The 20,346-nt window shown below is 35.6% G+C and overlaps 1 protein-coding gene across 2 annotated transcripts in view; it reads left to right on the top strand.

Annotated features, from left to right (window-relative positions):
* Positions 1–20,346, top strand: part of NCAM2 (neural cell adhesion molecule 2) — a 567,319-nt gene that overhangs the window by 462,587 nt on the left and 84,386 nt on the right. For both annotated transcript variants that reach the window (XM_027545118.1, XM_027545216.1), the window contains exon 12: positions 9,342–9,515. In XM_027545118.1, the coding sequence (XP_027400919.1) occupies positions 9,342–9,515 (174 nt within the window). The remainder of the gene's footprint in view (positions 1–9,341; positions 9,516–20,346) is intronic.

Genomic DNA, 20,346 nt, shown 5'->3' with positions numbered 1-20,346 from the left:
AGTATTCTTGCCTGGAGAGTTCCATGGATGGAGGAGCCTGGTGGGCTACAGTCCATGGGGTCACAAAGAGTCAGACATGACTGAGTGACTAACATTTTCACTTTCATTTTTCACATCTGAGCAAAGTGGGTGTTTTTTTGTGGATAGGGTAGGGCATGGCAATCCAGCATATGATGTTTAACACTGAATGTAGTGAATGGAGTTAAATGGTTTTCATTTGTTCAGTGTGAGGTGTTGGAAGTCAGGCTCGGTGAAAGGATGTGCCTGTTTTAAGACAGAGACAGCAACCCAGAGAAGAGTATGGGAGCCTGATCAGAGTAAGGAGAGTTTTCAATAAAGAAATGGGGGCAGTGATGAATGATTAATTTCTGAAGTTTGTAGGGTTAGCATGGCTAATAAAATCAATATAATTATCTCACCTTTGGGGAAGAGATCAGTAAATGCAAAAATTAGAATGATCCAGAGTTGATGATTGGGTATTGGGAGTACTCTGGTCTTGTGTACATAGCTGGATAGAGAAAAGAAGTGGAGGTGTGTGTGTGTGTGTGTTCAACCACTTCTACAGGGAGCTTCCTTTTGCCAGGAATGTGATTTAGAAAAGAATTTTTAAGATAATTCTACACACTGAGAGAACTTGAGAGCTACAACATCCCAGTAACAAAAGAGCATGCTTGGCAGCCAGATCTTAATTTTTAAGTATCATTCTTCACTATGAGTGTTGCCAAAGCTATGGTTTTTCCAGTAGTCATGTGAGAGTTAGAACATAAAGAAGGCTGAGCACCAGAATTTGATACTTTTGAATTGTGGTGCTGGAGAAACTCTTAAGAATCCCTTGGACAGCAAGGAGATCAAACCAGTCAATCCTAAAGGAAATCAACCCAAAATGTACATTGTAAGGACTGATGCTGAAGCTAAAGCTCTAATACTTTGGCCACCTGATGTGAAGACTGGACTCATTGGAAAAAGACCCTCACGCTGAGAAATACTGAAGGCAAAGGGTGGAAATGGTAGCAAATAGAGTCACTGACTCAATGGCCATGGATTTGAGCAAACTCCAGGAAATAGTGAAGGACAGGGAAGCCTGGCGAGCTGCAGTCCTTGGGGTCATAAAGATTTGGACATGACCTAGCAACTGAACAATAACAGCAGCTGAGAGTAGCTAGGTCTCTTTTTAAAACTGGCTAATTCTAGGACATCATAGATGATGAATGCACAGTAGTATCTGATACTGGGATAACAATCTTAATTATTATGGACATTGTATTTTATTAAACAATTCATAAATTTCACTTGATTTGCCACTTTTTTCCTTCAAGTCTTTTCCTACCTCCTTTTTTCACACAAGCTAATACTAGGAGACCTGCTGAGGTCTCCTGCACTATGCTTCACAGCTGATTTGTTTTAATCTCAGTTCAGGACTCTGTACTTACCCCTATTAAATTTCATCTTGTCCATTTGAACTCATCCTTTTAACTTACTGAGATCTTGTCAAATCCAATATTTTTGCTCTCTTTCCAGGATTGATTTAATTCACAAATACCATGAGGCAGTCATTTGCATTTTTACCTATGTCATGGTTCAGTCTATGCAAGTCATTTTTAAGAATAGAGACCTTCTTACAGGTTAAATTGGATCAATTGAACAGAATTCTGTTGATATGTAATTATAGTCAATCTACTTGCCCTTGTACCTGGACTACATTTTATCTAGACCCTTGTTCCATAAAATATGAAAGCAGCTTGAAATCAGTTCATTGGAAAATACACTTTCTCCAACTAAATATAAAACTAAGTTTCTCTTCAGTTCAGTTCAGTTCAGTCGCTCAGTCGTGTCTGACCCTTTTCGACCACATGAACCGCAGCAGGCCAGGCCTCCCTGTCCATCACCAACTCCAGAGTTCACCCATCTCCATTGAGTCAGTGATGCCATCCAACCATCTCATCCTCTGTCGTCTCCTTCTCCTCCTGCCCTCAGTCTTTCCCAGCATCAGGGTCTTTTCAAATGAGTCAGCCCTTTGCATCACGTGGCCAAAGTATTGGAGTTTCAGCTTGAAAATCAGTCCTACCAATGAACACCCAGGATTGATCTCCTTTAGGATAGACTGGTTGGATCTCCTTGCAGTCCAAGGGGCTCTCAAGGGTCTTACTTCTCCAATACCACAGTTCAAAAGCATCAATTCTTTGACACTCATCTTTCTTTATAGTCCAACTCTCACAGCCATACATGAACACTGGAAAAACCATAGCTTTAACTAGATGGACCTTTGTTGGCAAAGTAATGTCTCTGCTTTTTAGTATCCTATCTAGGTTAGTCATAACTTTCCTTCCAAGGAGTTCAGTTCAGTTCAGTCGCTCTGTCTGACTCTTTGCGACCCCATGAATCACAGCCGCCAGGCCTCCCTGTCCATCACCAATTTCGGAGTTCACTCAAACTCACGTCCATCGAGTCGGTGATGCCATCCAGCCATCTCATCCTCTGTAGTCCCCTTTTCCTCCTGCCCCCAATCCCTCCCAGCATCAGAGTCTTTTCCAATGAGTCAACTCTTCGCATGAGGTGGCCAAAGTACTGGAGTTTCAGCTTTAGCATCATTCCTTCCAAAGAACACTCAGAACTGATCTCCTTTAGAATGAACAGGTTGGATCTCCTTGAAGCCCAAGGGACTCTCAAGAGTCTTCTCCAGCACCACAGTTCAAAAGCATTAATTCTTCAGCACTCAGCTTTCTTCACAGTCCAACTCTCACATCCATACATGACCACTGGAAAAACCATAGCCTTGACTAGACGGACCTTTGTTGGCAAAGTAATATCTCTGCTTTTGAATAATAGTATCTAGGTTGGTCATAACTTTCCTTCCAAGGAGTAAGCGTCTTTTAATTTCATGGCTGCAGTCACCATCTGCAGTGATTTTGGAGCCCAGAAAAATGAAGTCAGCCACTGTTTCCTCATCTATTTGGCATGAAGATATGTGACTGGACGCCATGATCTTAGTTTTCTAAATGTTGAGTTTTAATATGTAATTTTCAATATGTATTATTTAATATGTAAGTTTCTCTTACATAATCAATTTTGAGATATCTAACCTGAAAAATCTACATCTGTCTCTTTTTTCCTATACTATAAGGGAAAGTTTTGTCTTTGAAAATTACCTGGCTTATAGTAGATTTAGATGAATTATTGAATGTATTAAGGGTTCAAAATGCGTCATTTGATTTGCTTATGAGTCATAGTTGTGTGTATGTGCTTAGTCGCTCTGTCGTGTCCGACTCTTTGCAACCTCATGGACTGCAGCCCGCCAGGCTGTAGTGTACCTGACAGTTATAAAAGTAAATGAACAAATAAAATTGAAAACAATTATTCAGAAGTTTAGTGTCACTACCTGTGAGGAGAAAATTTTAAACATATGTGATCAAATGATGTTAAAAGATCAATAGAATAATGATTTGATTTGGAATTTGGAGCAAACCAGGTGGGTAATGATATGAGGAATTTACAGTTTCAGATGTGCTACAGATTGGCTATAATGTTAGATTAAGCTCACAATTGAAATAGGAAAAATATATAAAATTTATTGTAAATAATAGGCCACTCAGAGCCGAAGCAGATGAAAGCCATTTCAGCATTATCCTTGAGGTGAATGCAGTTGATATATACACTCTGCATGGTAGGGTCTTACTAAATCTAGGAAACTCAATTCTTTATATGAGAATTCCCTTAATATTTGGGACCTTTATCAGGTGGAAATTGATAAATAAACCAGGAAATAATATTTTAATATGGAGACATGGGTGGTTATAAATTTATTTGAGAAACAGGGGAGAGGGAAGGCATGAGATAGCCACCAGTCTTCTGACTTCAAGGTCTTAATATACCTCAAGTGAGGTCCAAAGTCAAGTCTGCAACTGCTTATCAGAGGTCAAGAAACTTTGCAGTCAAGCTACCCTTCTACTGATTTCACAGCCCCCGGCACCAGAAATTGAATAGACTGTGGAGTAAGGAGTCGAGGTACTTCTGTAATCCACATCTGTATGTCCTCTTGTCCACATGCGCCTGCTCAGAAGAATAGGAATGACACTCACACTGGTTTAGCATGTTAAACCATGAGGATGTGCCACTCATCCTAAATGCCTTTATGGTGGTAACAACCATAGCAGCAAGTGAGCCCAGGGAATAAAGATTTTAGCCTTCCATTTCTTTTGGTAAAGAGGAGTAGCATAGTGATAGAAATGGAGGAGGGGTATCATATGAAAGTATTTGAGATAAGGATTCAAACACCATTTTAGAAAAATTGATTACAAATATTAAGAAAAAATATTTTAAAATTCTTACAAGATTGACAAATTGTTCTGATTGATCTAAGTTAAGTGATACTATACCCTCACTGCTGGGGAAAGAGCTGAGTCAGTGTCTCTGAACCACTGTATCTTAATTGCCATTTTCCCAGCAATCCAGGAAACCAAAGTTTCAGAAATAAAGATGTTGGGGTAGAAACTCAAAACAGCTAAGTTGTGTGATAGGGAAACTAAAGAGCTTGTTGTCTGAGAAGGGAGTAGAACTGCAGAAATCTTTTTAATTCATCGTAATAAGACAGAGAAGAAAGCGAGACTGAAAGTCCAAAGAAAAATAAAAGGAAGAGAAGAGCTCCCTGATGACAGTGTTCTGCAGAAAAGTAAAAGTAATATTATTCCAAGATGAAGAGTTTGGCCTTGGAAAAATCAGAGGTTGGATATCCATGAATCCAGAAGTGATAGGGTGCAATATGAGTGAATGAACATCATGATTTCTATAAGCCCCTACCTAATCCTGACTCCTGAAGAAATACTGTTTTTTAATCTCATGATTCATAATCAAGTTGAAAATGTTTTTTAAAAATTTACTTACCCAAATTATCCTTTATAAGTACATTATATTCTTCAACTCTTTTCCTCCACATGAATATCTTGGGGCATGTGCTTTCAAGATTCTGCTTTATAGGGAGTATCTTCATTTTAGGATGCTGTTTTGTTGTTGGGCAGGGGAACATAACATTTGATGTATTGTTTTGAATTTGTTTCCAAATATCTATGTGTATCTATCTGTATATATATATATATATATATATATATATATATATATAGAGAGAGAGAGAGAGAGAGAGAGATACATATAGATATGTATATATAAATATACATACACATATATATCTGCTTATTGCCCTCTTCCTTATTAATCAGGTTGTTTATACTCTAACTTTACTTACTAGTTCCATTTTATTTAATTGTATTGTTTTATTTTATCAGAATTAAAGTCAGAGAAGCAACTCCTCTTATTATTCCTTTACCTGTTACAACGTATAAATGATTACCAAGAAAGATTTTTTATGTTTTCTCCTTTATACTTTGATCAAACTATGACCTTAGATATATGCTTAAATATCAAAATTTACATCAATATTATTTAGACACTGAGAGCTGTTTTAAAGAAAGGGTAAGTGGAATGATATTTGTAAATACCCTGTGATATATATCCCCATTAACTTACCCACACAACAGCAACTTTAATGCTGTTATTATTAACATTTTGCTTAAAATAAAACTGATACTAAATGAGTTTTATTTGCCTAGAATCATACATCAACTTCACAGACGATCCCTATGTGACTCCTGGACTGTGACAGCAACTCTTTGCTACTATACACAGCAAAAATTTCTAAGCTGAATCTCAGTATTGTATCTTTTACCGACCAGTTTACTGAATATTGAAAGATGTCAGTGGATACAAAATAAAGTGATAGTAAGAATGTGGTTATCAGGGAAGGATAGCAAAACTATGATGACTAATATTTACTAAGTGCGTATTATTAATGTATTTCAGGTTCTGGTTTACATGTTTTTCATTAGTTAATGCAAGTAACATCCCTAGCGTGGACGTTATTCTAATCTCCATTTTGGGGAGAAAAATACTGACTGTGGAAAAGATTAACAGACATGTCCAGGGTTGCAGCTGACAAAAGGCCAGACTTTGGATTTATAGATTCTGATGATATATATCCAGGCTTTTCACCCAATCCTATGTTGGTACTAGTAGAGATGAAAAGGAAAAGTAAATATAAATAAAGTGTTTGTACAATTATGCTTTTTATTCATTTAGTGATAGGTGGCATTCTTTAGTTATTGAGATGGAATGATGGGAGCATTGTGAATGAAATTCAACATCCACAGTCCCCATTTGAAACAGTGGGTTGTGTTTGATCATCTTTTAAAATATGATCTTTTGCTTGAATACACCCAGTGAGGTTAGATATTTCAGGATCTTGAAAGCCAGACAGAAAAGTCTAAGTTTGAGGTTGTAAAGAGGAGGAAGCTCCTGAATATCTCCTCAGGAAAGTAACATGATCAGAGTGGTCTTTAGAAATATTGATTTTGCATTTCCATGCCATATGGATTCAAACTTGGTGGGCTGTCCAACAGAAGAGGAAGCTGAGAGCCACTAATGGCATTTCAGGAAGAAGCATATGGGGCATGGGCTTTGGAGTTCACAGTGCAAGCAGGAATGAAAAGATGTTGTTATTCATTTGCTAAGTGGTATCTGACTCTTTGAGACACCAAGGGTTGTAGCACGCCAGGCTTCCCTGTCCTTCACCATCTCACGGAATTTTCTCATCTCAAGAATTAAAATGCAAGAAAAATAAAAATAACTTTGTGACTAATGCTGATGTATATATCAGAGGTAGGATCAAGAATGAATGTGATTATGAAACAATTGAGAAAGTGGAGAGAAGAATTAGAGGTGTTAGTTTAGGTGTCAGGCACTATTTACTTGGCCAAAATCTGTACCTCTATATCATATTTTTAATTGATGAAAATTGTAATTTATCATATATTTCCTGAGGCCTGAGTATAGCCCATCACTTTTTTTCAACAGTTCATCTGTGTATATATGTATGTATATATGCTTGCATGTATAAATTGTGTATAGCAAATATTTTTTCCCTTTCCTCAAGAAATTCATAATTTAGTAGCCATTGGGTGGTTGGACATATAAAATCAGATTTTATCTAAAAAAAGATTTTAGAGCTTCAAATTACAAGCACACTTTTCTTTTTAGTCAGGTAAGAGAAAGAAGAAGCCAACAAAAAATAAATGTAAATGAAAACCGAGCTAAGAGTCAAGAGGTCTGAGAATAGATAGAAAAAATACCCACTCACCTATACTTTTGTGATGGTACATTTATGCTAAGACTAAAGGTTCAGTTGGTGTACGATATCAGAGTATACAGCTTAGCAAATGGTGCATACTTCTGTACTAAGGGTAAGAACCCCAAACTGTGTACATACCATAGGGTCAAAGGTGGGAGCCCTTTGACCCTCTCTCTGCATGCGTGCTCAGTCTCAGTTATGTCCAACTCTTTGCGACCTCTGGGCAGTATCCCACCAGGCTCCTCTGTCCATGGGATTGTCCAGGCGAGAATACTGAAGCAGATTACCATTTCCTGCTCTAGGGGATCTTCCTGACTCAGGGATCAAACCTACGTCTCCTGCATTGGCAGGCAGATTCTTTACCTCTGAACCACCTGGGAAGCTCTTCCAGCCTCCACTAGTACTTAAAAACTTTTCTTTTGAAATGTGCCCTCAAACTAAATGTTGTTGCTGTGATGCCCAACTTAGTCCTAATTGATGTTACAGAGTCACTCAACACCGGCTCAGTCTTACGTGGAACAATCAATATGTGTTTGTTTTCCCTCTTCTGCATACTTTAGATCAAACCTACAGCTGAAAAGAAACTTTGGTTATAACCTAGTGATTAAAGAAACTTTTCTTTACCATCTAAGCCACCAGGAAAACCCTGTAAAATTATAATAATGTTTGTATATGACAGCTTAAATAAATTATTAAGATAACTTAAAATGTCTATTTCCAGGTAATATTTTCATAGTTGTATGACTTTGGGATGCATCCATATTCTGCATATTTATTTCTGAACCTTAGAGTTTTAGTATAATGCACTTCATAGGACTGCCAAATAATTTGCAATCACTAATTAGACCTGAAATGTACACTGTTGCATTTCTTTACAATATGAATATCCAAAAGGCCATAAACCTGACCTCTTGGCTCTTGTCCAGTGTCATTTGTAAGACATATTTTTATGTGATCTACAGTGCTCTCTTTTAACTCTAGCAAATAAGGCACATTTGACTCTTGACAGCCATTAGAGATTTTTATATGAATGTTTGATTATACTGAATCAAAAATTTACAATTACTGCATTATTCTCAATCAAGTGATTTTCGTTTTGTAAAGTTTATTCCTGAGATGGAAGTATATACTTAATTTACATATTTATAAAATACCTATATATAATTTACCTAAATTGTATATATTTCTAATCTTTATGATTTTTTTCAAATGTGATATTGAAGAAAGACTGAGACAGAGAGACAGAAGGGACAGAGAGAAATTCCTTTAATGTTTAACATGTCTCTAATTGCTCATGTTTTCAGAGCAGAGGTTTCATTGATTTCCTCATCAAGACTTTTTTCTCTCTTACACTCTCCTGTTGCTTGTTTGGCCTTTCAGATAATTCTTTACAAGGCTTTGTGTACTAGAAAATACAATGAAGTTTCACCCAAAGGTATCTGCTCAAGGGTATCTTCTTGTGTTTGAAGTAATATGAGTAAAGGATTATTACAAAGCACATAGAAAAAAGATTTTGTAACTGTTTCCTTTAATTGCAGGGATTAAAATGTAAATATCTCAACTAAAGGATTAAAACTTAAATATGTAACATTATTTTAATTAAATGATTCATAAGGAAAAATTTAAAAGATAGTTTAAAGCTTTATTTATTTCATAATGACAATTTCTCTAAACATTTGCCCAATTATTAATATAATTTTTATAAACAAAAATAAATCTCACATTTTCACTAAAGATAATTATTTATGTTCATAATTCAATAAAATCTAGTTTTCTTATATTTTACTTGTACCTGCCTTCTCTCTCTCTCTCTCTCTTTCACACACACACACACACACACATATATACATACACTCAGGAACTTGTTTTTCTTGAATGGAAATAAAATGCTTATATTGGATAGTAAAGACAGAAGTAAAACTTCCCTTAATAAATGAAATTTGATATTGAATTTACTATTTTCTACAGTAATAAACATGAACCAGTGTATACTTTCCTGTAATTTGAAGATATCATTCAGTGGTTTGTGCAAGCTTTGTAATTCAAATATATTAAGTGATAGAGGCAGCAATTTTCATTTATTCCTAGTTCTCAGAGCACCGTAAATCTTAATAATGGCCATCCACATTACCTGGGTTATATTTCCTTTGTTTTTATTCCTTTGTAGATGTTCCATCAAGTCCCTATGGAGTGAAGATTATAGAGCTGTCACAGACCACAGCCAAGGTTTCTTTCAGCAAGCCGGACTCCCATGGAGGCGTGCCTATTAATCACTATCAAGTGGATGTCAAAGAAGTGGCATCAGAAACCTGGAAAATAGTACGCTCCCATGGAGTTCAAAGTGAGTCAATGATTTCAAAGCATGTTGGCTAATCCAAGCTCATCTTCAATATACCTGTATGATTAGCTTTTTATTTTCCCTTCAATGTGCTATTTTTATTTTAATGAGATAGGATGGGGAGACATTCCCACTGTCCTGTTCTTCTTCAGAATTCATTAATAAAGAGTAGAAAATTTTCCATCTTTAGTAAAGTTTAAAGAGTTTTAGGAATTCTCTGGAGGTCCAGTGATTGGGACTCAGCACTTTCACTGCCATGGCCTGGAATTCAGTCACTGGTTGGGGAACTAAGATCCCATGAGCTGCGTGGTGTGGCCAAAACTAAGATTTAAAAAATAAGAATTGAGCAAAATCACCAAAGTTTAATTCCAAGGGGAAAAAGTTTGTATTTAAACTTTGTGTGTTGGAAAAGAAATTGGTGACATGTTACACTTGAAAGCTGAATATTATCAGTTATCAAATTTCATTTATTAATAATATTTATTTCACAAGTAGGTATGAAAGTCATACTGTAAAATATAGATGCCTTGCATGTATACTTATGAAGCCACCTATACAACTTGACCTCACATGCTAACATTTACTTCAAAATTATGTTTGAAAAACTCAGATTTTTTACTGAGAGTCATGACATTTTGATTAATAGAATTAGCTAAATCTGAGAAGTTAAAACAGTTTACAACACTTCTTTCCACTTATGTAGAATTTCATCATATGAATGTGTGATATTTCTGCCATTATTAGGAGAAGAAACTAAATAGGAAACAATAGTAAATTAACAGATTGGGACTCTGTTAATTGGGATATACTGCTTCCCTGGTGGCTCAGAGAGTAAAGAATCTGCCTGCAATGCAGGAGACCCAGGTTCCAATCCTCAGTGGGGAAAATGCCCTGAAGAATAGAATGCAATCCACTCCAGTGTTCTTGCCTGGAGAATTCCATGGACAGATGAGCCTGGCGGGCTACAGTCCATGGGATCGCAGACTCAGACATGACTGAGCGACTTAGACACATACGCACAATTGGGACATAGGATAACATCTTGTGGCCAAAAAAGATAGTATAAACTAGTAAAGAAAGTACTGTTGCATAGTTTCCCTCTGCTGGCTCTGCCTTGACCCTAACATGTATGGTGTAACATGTATGGTTTCTATGAAAGGCATGAACCTTCCTGTGACGGTGTCCTAGTAGACAATGGAGACAGAACAGATAAAATCACTCTAGACTCACCTGTGTTGAGTTGGCACAGATATGAAGATAAGAAATGTCAAGTCTGGACATTATAGAAATTGCACTTAGCAGAATATTTACATTGCCAGACCCTCCACAAGCTGGGTAATCCCACTGGAATTACCAACCCTAGCAATCTAGAATATGTGTGTCTGGCATTTGTTCTTCCTTTAGCAAGGAGATGTACCATTTTCATAAAGATATGGTAAAGATATAAAATAGAGTAAAGATCAGAATAGCAAATGCTTTATACTAATAGAAATATGAAATGTGGAATGCATAATGATGGTTATGTTTGCTATAAAATTTACATCAATAATTTGACTTTTAGAATATATGAGATAGTTTAGACTTAAACTTTCTGCCTTAAGCACACATATTTCATTGAGTCACTATAGTTTACTTTAAAAGGGATACTTCAATCTTGCTCTCATGTTCTTCACTAGACAAGTTTAGGTGCTTTTAACAATGCCTAGAATTATTCTTTTACCCTGGCCAACCTACAATATCCTCTCACAATCACACCTGCTTTGGAAGTGATTTCAAGCTAAAATTCTCTCTTCCCTAGAATGAGTGGCAAGAAAGGAACTGCATATTTCTTAATTATATTTGCATTTATATTTTAATATAGGCACTAATGACAGTCACTCAGTCATGTCTACACCTGTGGCAAACCCTAACTATCTTCTGTCTGAGTTACTCCCAGGCATCTTAGCTAAAATGTCCATATTTACTATAATATCCTCTTTATCATATATCTATTTAAAATAAAATTTAAAAGGCTGATTTCATTTCATAGACCTCAAAATTTTGTTGAAGTTTGAATTGTGAGACATAATAAAATCTGTAATGTGTGTATCTATGTATAGTTATGAATATGTATATACACAAACCTCAGAATTTGCGATCTTATTTAGCATTATTTTTTTAATTGTTTTCCATTGCAAAGTATTTCGGAGACGGCAATGGCACCCCACTCTAGTACTCTTGCCTGGAAAATCCATGGACAGAGGAGCCTGGTAGGCTGCAGTCCATGGGGTCGCTAAGAGTCAGGAACAACTGAGTGACTTCACTTTCACTTTTCACTTTCATGTGTTGGAGAAGGAAATGGCAACCCACTCCAGTGTTCTTGCCTGGAGAATCCCAGGGACAGGGAAGCCTGGTGGGCTGCTGTCTCTGGGGTCACACAGAGTCGGACACGACTGAAGCGACTTAGCAGCAGCAGCAGCAGCAGCAAAGTATTTATCTACTTTGAAGATGTGTTAAGGGACTCATATTTTTGAATAATGAAAAAATGATAATACTATATATTTGTTTTATAATTTGTGCTAATCATTCATCTTAAACTTTGAGATTTTTATGAACATAATCGTACTCATTGCCTTTGAGGCATTTCTTAGAAGATTGATTTAGGTTTATCTGTATAAAGGTAGGTGCATATGGTCATGAACGTTTCAGCTACTGCATCTTTTTGCCCTCAGAGTGGTTTTCTTCTTCTAATTTACATTAGTTTAGTGTCTGTTTAGTTACTTTTCCATGTATCTACAATACATTATATACTATTCATGTATCTGATTCCAATTGCCAATATCATAGTGAAAGTGAAGTCGCTCAGTCATGTCCTACTCTTTGTGACCCCATGGAGTGTAGTCTACAATGCTCCTCCATCCATGGGATTTTCCAGGCAAGAGTACTAGAGTGGGTTGCTGCTTCCTTCTCCAGAGGATCTTCCCAACCCGGGGATCGAACCTGGGTCTCCCACATTGTAGGCAGATGCTTTACCATCTGAGCCACCAGGGAAGTCACCTAGACATAAATATCAGCTCTTGCTTGATTGTAATGTCATTCAATAGGAAATTTCCTGTTAGTGGATTGTGACTCTAAATGACTTATTAATTAATCTTCTGTGAATTTCAGTTGCTAACTCTGCACCTGGCTTAGAGGGCAATTGAAGACTAGACCTATTATTATATTCTTTGTCAGGGCTTAACTAAACCCTTACTGATCATCCCAATCATTGATGTGACACAAAACTAATTTTCAAAACATAGAGAATTATGAGCAAATCAGATATCAAAACCTGAACTATTCAAATATGGAATGTGAGTCATCCTAACATTTAATTATGAGTGAAAATCATGTATTACAGGTGGAGTAAGACTTTTTGACTGGGAGGGCTATATGACATACTCATTGCCATATCATTTAACATTTTGTAAGTGTTAATATATACCTCATTGGGCACAAATGAAGAGAAAATAATAATCTTGCAAACTTGCTACTCAGTTTTCAGTCTTCAAGATGAAAATGGAAAATTAATATTTTAAAATATCAAGCTCTTTTTAACAGAGAAGAAAATAATTCTCTCAAATAGCATAATCTATTTCTATTGATTTGTGAAATGTTTAGAAACACACATAAAATCACAGCTAGAATCACACAAGAAGTCCTTCCAGTGTAAACCAAAATTATTATACACTTTGCTTTATTTAGGTCTAAGCTTTTAGTAGAATTTCCCTTTGTTACTGAAAATAAGGGGGATAAGTTTTATTTGAACATAAGAGCACTTTCTCAATAAAAATTCAATGAAACTTTTACTTTCTGAGTTCTTGCCTTTTTAACTAATCAAGGAATATAATAATTGACTATAATTTGAAAATAAATACCCGGTTGGATTTTTCAATCCTTTCATTGCATAGTTCCATTGAACTTTAAATGTGGTTTTGCAGGATGCAATTTCATTGTGTGTATTTTAATTTTTTGATGGCAAATTTAACATTAAAGTATTTATTTTGAAAACATTACAGTTAAGATTATGTGCATGCTTCATGTTACATATAATTCAAAACTTTTTATGCAGGTTTTAGTGTTAGCGAAAAAATCTGTTTTAATTAAAATTTGAAAGAAAAAACATCAATTTATATGGTATAAAAAGCCATTTTCTTCTTTGAAAAGTAGCATTTAATAAGCATATTTTTCAAAATTGTTTTGAATTATTTGTTTGGATTTATAACATATAAGTCTATGTCTGATAGATCAGCAAACTTTTGAATATAAGCTTAAACTGAAGTAGATTGAAGATTAGTACCATCCTACTATATATTTTTTTCACTGTAACATTTATATTTTTAGTTTGTTATCAATTTTTAAATTTCTAAATCCTTCATGATAGTCTGTTGTCAAAGTTGTTTCTGCTCCCTGATTTTCTCCTAGACTTACTTTGTTGTTGTTTTTATTTATTTTATTCTCTGTCATTCATACTGGAAACTTTTCTCAAATATCTGGTGATCCTTGTCTAGATGTGTATACTAAAAAGTGAGAGAAAAAACCACTTGGTGGTGTTTGCAAAGACAGGGCTTCTCAGCCTTGTGATCAGTTTGTTCAACAGCTCCTGGACTCTTCACTGGTGATTGAGGAGCATATTGTATATGTATAACGCTATGTCTACAGCATACATAATATTGTAAGAGGCCATGATTCTATTATATTGTCAATTAATTTTTAATGAAAATGTACAGATTAGGCCTCTTTCAATCTGAATGTAAAACTCAGAATAATCATTAGTGGAAACACTTTATTAATGTTACTAAATATAAAAATTTCTTCCATGGTCATTGTTGAGTATGAAACGTTTCTGCTTTTGTTAGTATTTTAAAAGAATGCCAGTGATTATTTAAAATATAGAATAAAAATAATGAGAATGAACATCATAATTCAACAAAATTAATCCCATACATGTATTTCCTCAAATGTGTTTTGCCATATTTGATGTTATCTAACTTGTCACATTCCTAAATTTATGAGAAATTTTCTATGTTATGTTGTGGTAGCATTAAAAATAAAGAAATCATTAATATATTTTTTCTACTTAAAAACTTCCTTTTATATATATATGTATTTTTTTTTGGAAACACACCTCAGAACATATCCCTGAATATAATGTGAGCATACTTTTAGGTCCTTTCTGTCTCTGCTTCTTTCAAACCATATACACAGTGGTTTATTTTACCTAAAAATGAATTTCCTTTTTTCCCTCTTATCTTTGTGTTTTTTTTTTCTTTTGTGTGTATGTTCTTAAAGTTCATATTACTATGTATTTTTTGTTTTATGATATTTTAGCAGATATCTTTCATAATCATTGAGTAAAGGATTCATGTGATCCAGTGATATGAATCTATGATAGCCCATTCATGTTTGAAGAGCTATAATATACCATTTCTTAACAAACTTCTTTGCCTACCACTTGTGATGAAATGGATCTAAAGGGGTTCTTTGGTTTATTTGCTTGTTTTTGCTTAAATAATCTTCTAGTTTCTCAATAGCTAAAATATATTTTGACATTACTCCAAATTACACTTTACAGTTTTTATTCCAATGCTTCTTTGAATCTGTATTACTTGCAATTGCCTAAGCAAAACTGGATTTCCCTCCACATATACTATTCAATTTCGCAATTTTAGAAATTATTTAAAATGATCATTAGTGTTAGCTCTAAACTGTTGCAGATTTTTAAAACTTAATAAGCTCCAATGTGCTTTAACAATTCTCTTCAAGAAATACTTTTTTTATGATTCTACTGTTTCCAACATAAATATACCTAAAGAAAAGTGGCTATCATTTCTAAATGGCTATATTTCAGTGATGAAAGGCATAAGAGAAGCTGACTGCAAAAACCATCTGTCTATGTTAAATGCAAGTGCCGTAAACTCTTATGAATTGCAAAGAAAGAAAGAAAAAGTAATTCACAGTAATTTCATATTTTAAGTGAAAGGAAATCTGTTCTAATTTGCATGTAGTGGAAAGACTTCTGTATGTTAAAATTCAAAACAAGAATATCTTGGACGGTTTCCATTGTGCCCATAAAAAGAACTCTAACTAAATTACAAATTTATATATAATTGCAATCTTAATGAATTTAAACTATGTAGAACAAAGTTTAGAGGGAACTAAGCTAAGAGGAAAATTGCGTGAAATAGCAGTGTTAAGTAAAATTCCTTGTCTGCTATAAAATTCCTCACGTATGTCAGGATGAAGAGACAAATTCATACAAAATTCTGTACTCAGCATTGTCTCTACGGTAATTAGAGAGTTTTTATACAAATAAGTTTTTAAATTTTTTCTGTAAAATTAATGAGCTTTTCTGTGTGGTTATAATTTTATGAATCACAGAAATAAAGATTATGAAGAAATGGAATGAATTTATATAGGAAAGATGTTTATGGGGATTGAGAAAAGAAACATGAATATTTTATAGGAATTTAATCCACAGGCGGATGAAAGTATTCATAGATCCTAGAAACTTAAAAAAAGTAGAACCAATTTCACTGCTCAAACATACAGTCTTCTGGATACGTTAGTATGCAGTGTAAATAAAGTCTTCACTGGAATATGGCTTACAAATTCTTATTAATTCAGTGAGCAATCCCTGTGCTCTAAGCATCAGGATTATTTGGATAGTGAACTTAAACAATTGGGGCCTTCAGAAGACATCTACATTTTGTTCTGCTAAACTTTTTGAAATCATGCCCCCAAATATTTCGCTTTGTTAAAATTATTTGATTTTTATTATTAAAATATAATGAACAGTATTTTTCTATTATTGTTTATAAATATACTGATCGTTTAAAGAGAGTATAGACCTTTACTTTTATGAACTAAATGGCTCAAGATTCTTTTGTTGGAAAGGTTCTAGTGCCTTCTTCGATAGTACCATCCTCCTAAGGAGGATGAACATCATGGACTATCATTAGAAGTGATTTCAGAGACTGACACTGCTCTGCTTCTCAGCAATTTAATATCATCTGTGGACCATGGAGATAATGTTCTTATTTTGTCTTACTGTTGCTATCTCATGTCCTCCAGTTTTCTACATTAAGGTCTGATTAGCATTTTGAACTAATAGTGTTCTGCTTTGATTTTTTTCAATGTCATTTTAAAAAATCATATTGCATATATCAGTGACATTAAAATAGGATGCTCACATTCCAAGATATGTAAAAGATCAGTCATTAGGGTGCATAAAAGTAATCTGAAAAATAATTCCATTTCTCCAATCAAATGATATAAAACATAATTCAAATAATCATATTTAGTAAATGATCAATAATACTATGTATACATATATACATATGCAAGTATGTATTATGTGTTTGTGTGTGCTTCTTGTGTCTTTTCTTCTTAATCTCATAACATTCCCTCAAACAAACACTTGGCACATCAAAACCAGTCCACTTATTGTGCCAAACACACATTCTACTTTCTTCAGTCATGCTTGAATTTCACTCTTTTTTGTCCATCTTTCACATCCCAATATAAACTTGAACTTATTTGTAAAAATTTATTTCATTATCTTTTAGTAGAAATATTTTATATTCTTTGCATGTCTTTAATAAGTATAGCTTATATCAGTCTCTGCCTGCCAGCTAATGACCTCATAATATAAATATTAAGACACGAGTCATCTTTCCATCTTGACCACACATTTGAGAACTTGATGCTGGGAGGGACTGGGGGCAGGAGGAGAAGGGGACGACAGAGGATGAGATGGCTGGATGGCATCACTGACTCGATGGACGTGAGTCTGAGTGAACTCTGGGAGTTGGTGATGGACAGGGAGGCCTGGCATGCTGCGATTCATGGGGCCGCAAAGAGTCGGACATGACTGAGCTGAACTGATACCATAATGTGTGAACCTATCAATATTCCATATCACCTAAGATGAATTAATGCATCATGTAATTACTAAGTTTGTTTATAATAAAATAAAATTGTTATTAACTATTTCCAAACATCTGCCACTGTGGCTCAGATGGTAAAGAGCCTGCCTGCAATGTGGAAGACCCAGGTTCGATCCTTAGGTTGGGAAGATTCCCTGGAGAAGGAAATGGCAACCCAGTCCAGTATTCTTGTCTGGAGAATTCCATGGACAAAAGGGTTTGGTGGGCTATTGCCCATGGGGTCACAAAAAGTCGGACACAACTGAGCGACTAACACTTTCACTTTTCATGAAAATGAATTATAATATATAAAAACACTTAAGCAAGTTAGCTGTTTCATCTTGCTTTGCAGTTTCTAATGACTACACAGGCTCTTCTGGCAACTAATGCTATGTACTTATCCATCCTTTAAAACCTAATTCTATTTATATTAATAAATTGTCATGCCACCTACTAAGATTTTTAAAATATATATTATAGGATTTTAAAATATTAGACATATTCAAAATGTAGACATAGTAGACTGTTGACCAGAGAAGGCGATGGCACCCCACTCAAGCACTCTTGCCTGGAAAATCCCATGGACGGAGGAGCCTGGTAGGCTGCAGTCCAAGGGGTCGCTCAGAGTCGGACAGGACTGAGTGACTTCACTTTCACTTTTCACCTTCATGCATTGGAGAAGGAAATGGCAACCCACTCCAGTGTTCTTGCCTGGAGAATCCCAGGGACGGGGAAGCCTGGTGGGCTGCCGTCTGTGGGGTTGCACAGAGTCGGACATGACTGAAGCAACTTAGCAGCAGCAGCAGCAGACTATTGAGAAAATTGAGGTAGTTGTTTACCTTCCTCTAAAAAGTGGGCTAGAAGTGAAGTCAAGTGAAAGTCGCTTGGTCGTGTCTGACTCTTTGTGACCTCATGGACTATACAATCCATGGAATTCTCCAGGCCGAAATACTGACGTGGGTAGTCTTTCCCTTCTCCAGGGAATCTGTCCAACCCAGGGATCAAACCCAAGTCTCCTGCATTGCAGGTGGATTTTTTACCAACTGAGCTATCAGGGAAGCCTTAAAAAGTGGTCTTAATTATTCGTAATTTTCCTCCCATATATGAAGATGCCTTCATATCATATATAAAGATGCCTCTTCATACCAAAAGGCATCATTAAACCAATGAATGACATGTCCTGCTGCTACTGGCTCACTTATCATTAGAGAAGCAAGGAAATCTCCTTAGTGATAGATCATGCCTGAGCATAATCTGGTGATTTTGCCATGTCAATGGACAGAATATTTTTCACATGGCAGAAAAATGAATGTACTCCACAAAGCTTCTTCCATTTGGAATGTTTTGCCAAAGATCTTGATTTCCACAACTGATCCCTGTTTGACACAGGAACACATTAAAATAACTTTTTATTTTATTTTATTTTTTAATATAAATTTATTTATTTTAATTGGAGGCTAATTACAATATTGTATTGGTTTTGCCATACATCAACATGAATCTGCCACGGGTGTACACGTGTTCCCCATCCTGAACCCCCCTCCCAACCCCCCTTGCCGTACCATCCTTCTGGGTCATTCCAGTGCACTCGCCCCAAGCATCCTGTATCCTGCATTGAACCTGGACTGGCGACTCGTTTCTTATATGATATTATACATGTTTCAATGCCATTCTCCCAAATCATTCCAGCCACTCCCTCTCCCACAGAATCCAAAAGACTGTTTATACATCTGTGTCTCTTTTGCTGTCTCGCATACAGGGTTATTGTTACCATCTTTCTAAATTCCATATATATGCATTAGTATACTGTATTGGTGTTTTTCTTTCTGGCTTACTTCACTCTGTATAATCGGCTCCAGTTTCATCCACCTCATTAGAACTGATTCACATGTATTCTTTTTAATGGCTGAGTAATACTCCATTGTGTATATGTACCACTGCTTTCTTATCCATTCATCTGCTGATGGACATCTAGGTTGCTTCCATGTCCTGGCTATTATAAACAGTGCTGCGATGAACATTGGGGTACACGTGTCTCTTTCAATTCTGGTTTCCTTGGTGTGTATGCCCAGCTGTGGGATTGCTGGGTCATAAGACAGTTCTATTTCCAGTTTTTTAAGGAATCTCCACACTGTTCTCCATAGTGGCTGTACTAGTTTGCATTCCCACCAACAATGTAAGAGGGTTCCCTTTTCTCCACACCTTCTCCAGCATTTATTGCTTGTAGACTTTTGGATAGCAGCCATTCTGACTGGCGTGAAATGGTACCTAATTGTGGTTTTTATTTTCATGTGTTTGTTAGCCATCTGTATGTCTTCTTTGGAGAAATGTCTGTTTAGTTCTTTGGCCCATTTTTTGATTGGGTCGTTTATTTTTCTGGAATTGAGCTGCAGGAGTTGCTTGAATATTTTTTGATTAATTCTTTGTCAGTTGCTTCATTTTCTATTATTTTCTCCCATTCTGAAGGCTGTCTTTTCACCTTGCTTAGCGTTTCCTTTGTTGTGAAGAAGGTTTTAAGTTTAATTAGGTCCCATTTGTTTATTTTTGCTTTTATTTCCAATATTCTGGGAAGTGGGTCATAGAGGATCCTGCTGTGATGTATGTCGGAGAGTGTTTTGCCTATGTTCTCCTCTAGGAGTCTTATAGTTTCTGGTCTTATGTTTAGATCTTTAATCCATTTTGAGTTTATTTTTGTGTATGGTGTTAGAAAGTGTTCTAGTTTCATTCTTCTACAAATGGTTGACCACTTTTCCCAGCACCACTTATTAAAGAGATTGTCTTTCTCCATTGTATATTCTTGCCTCCTTTGTCAAAGATAAGGTATCGATAGGTACATGGATTTATCTCTGGGCATATAATTTATGTGCAACATTATACTTTACAGGTAT

This window comes from Bos indicus x Bos taurus, chromosome 1, assembly GCF_003369695.1.
Source record: "Bos indicus x Bos taurus breed Angus x Brahman F1 hybrid chromosome 1, Bos_hybrid_MaternalHap_v2.0, whole genome shotgun sequence".
NCBI classification, from domain to species: domain Eukaryota; kingdom Metazoa; phylum Chordata; class Mammalia; order Artiodactyla; family Bovidae; genus Bos; species Bos indicus x Bos taurus.
This window is presented reverse-complemented; position numbering and strand designations above follow the sequence as displayed.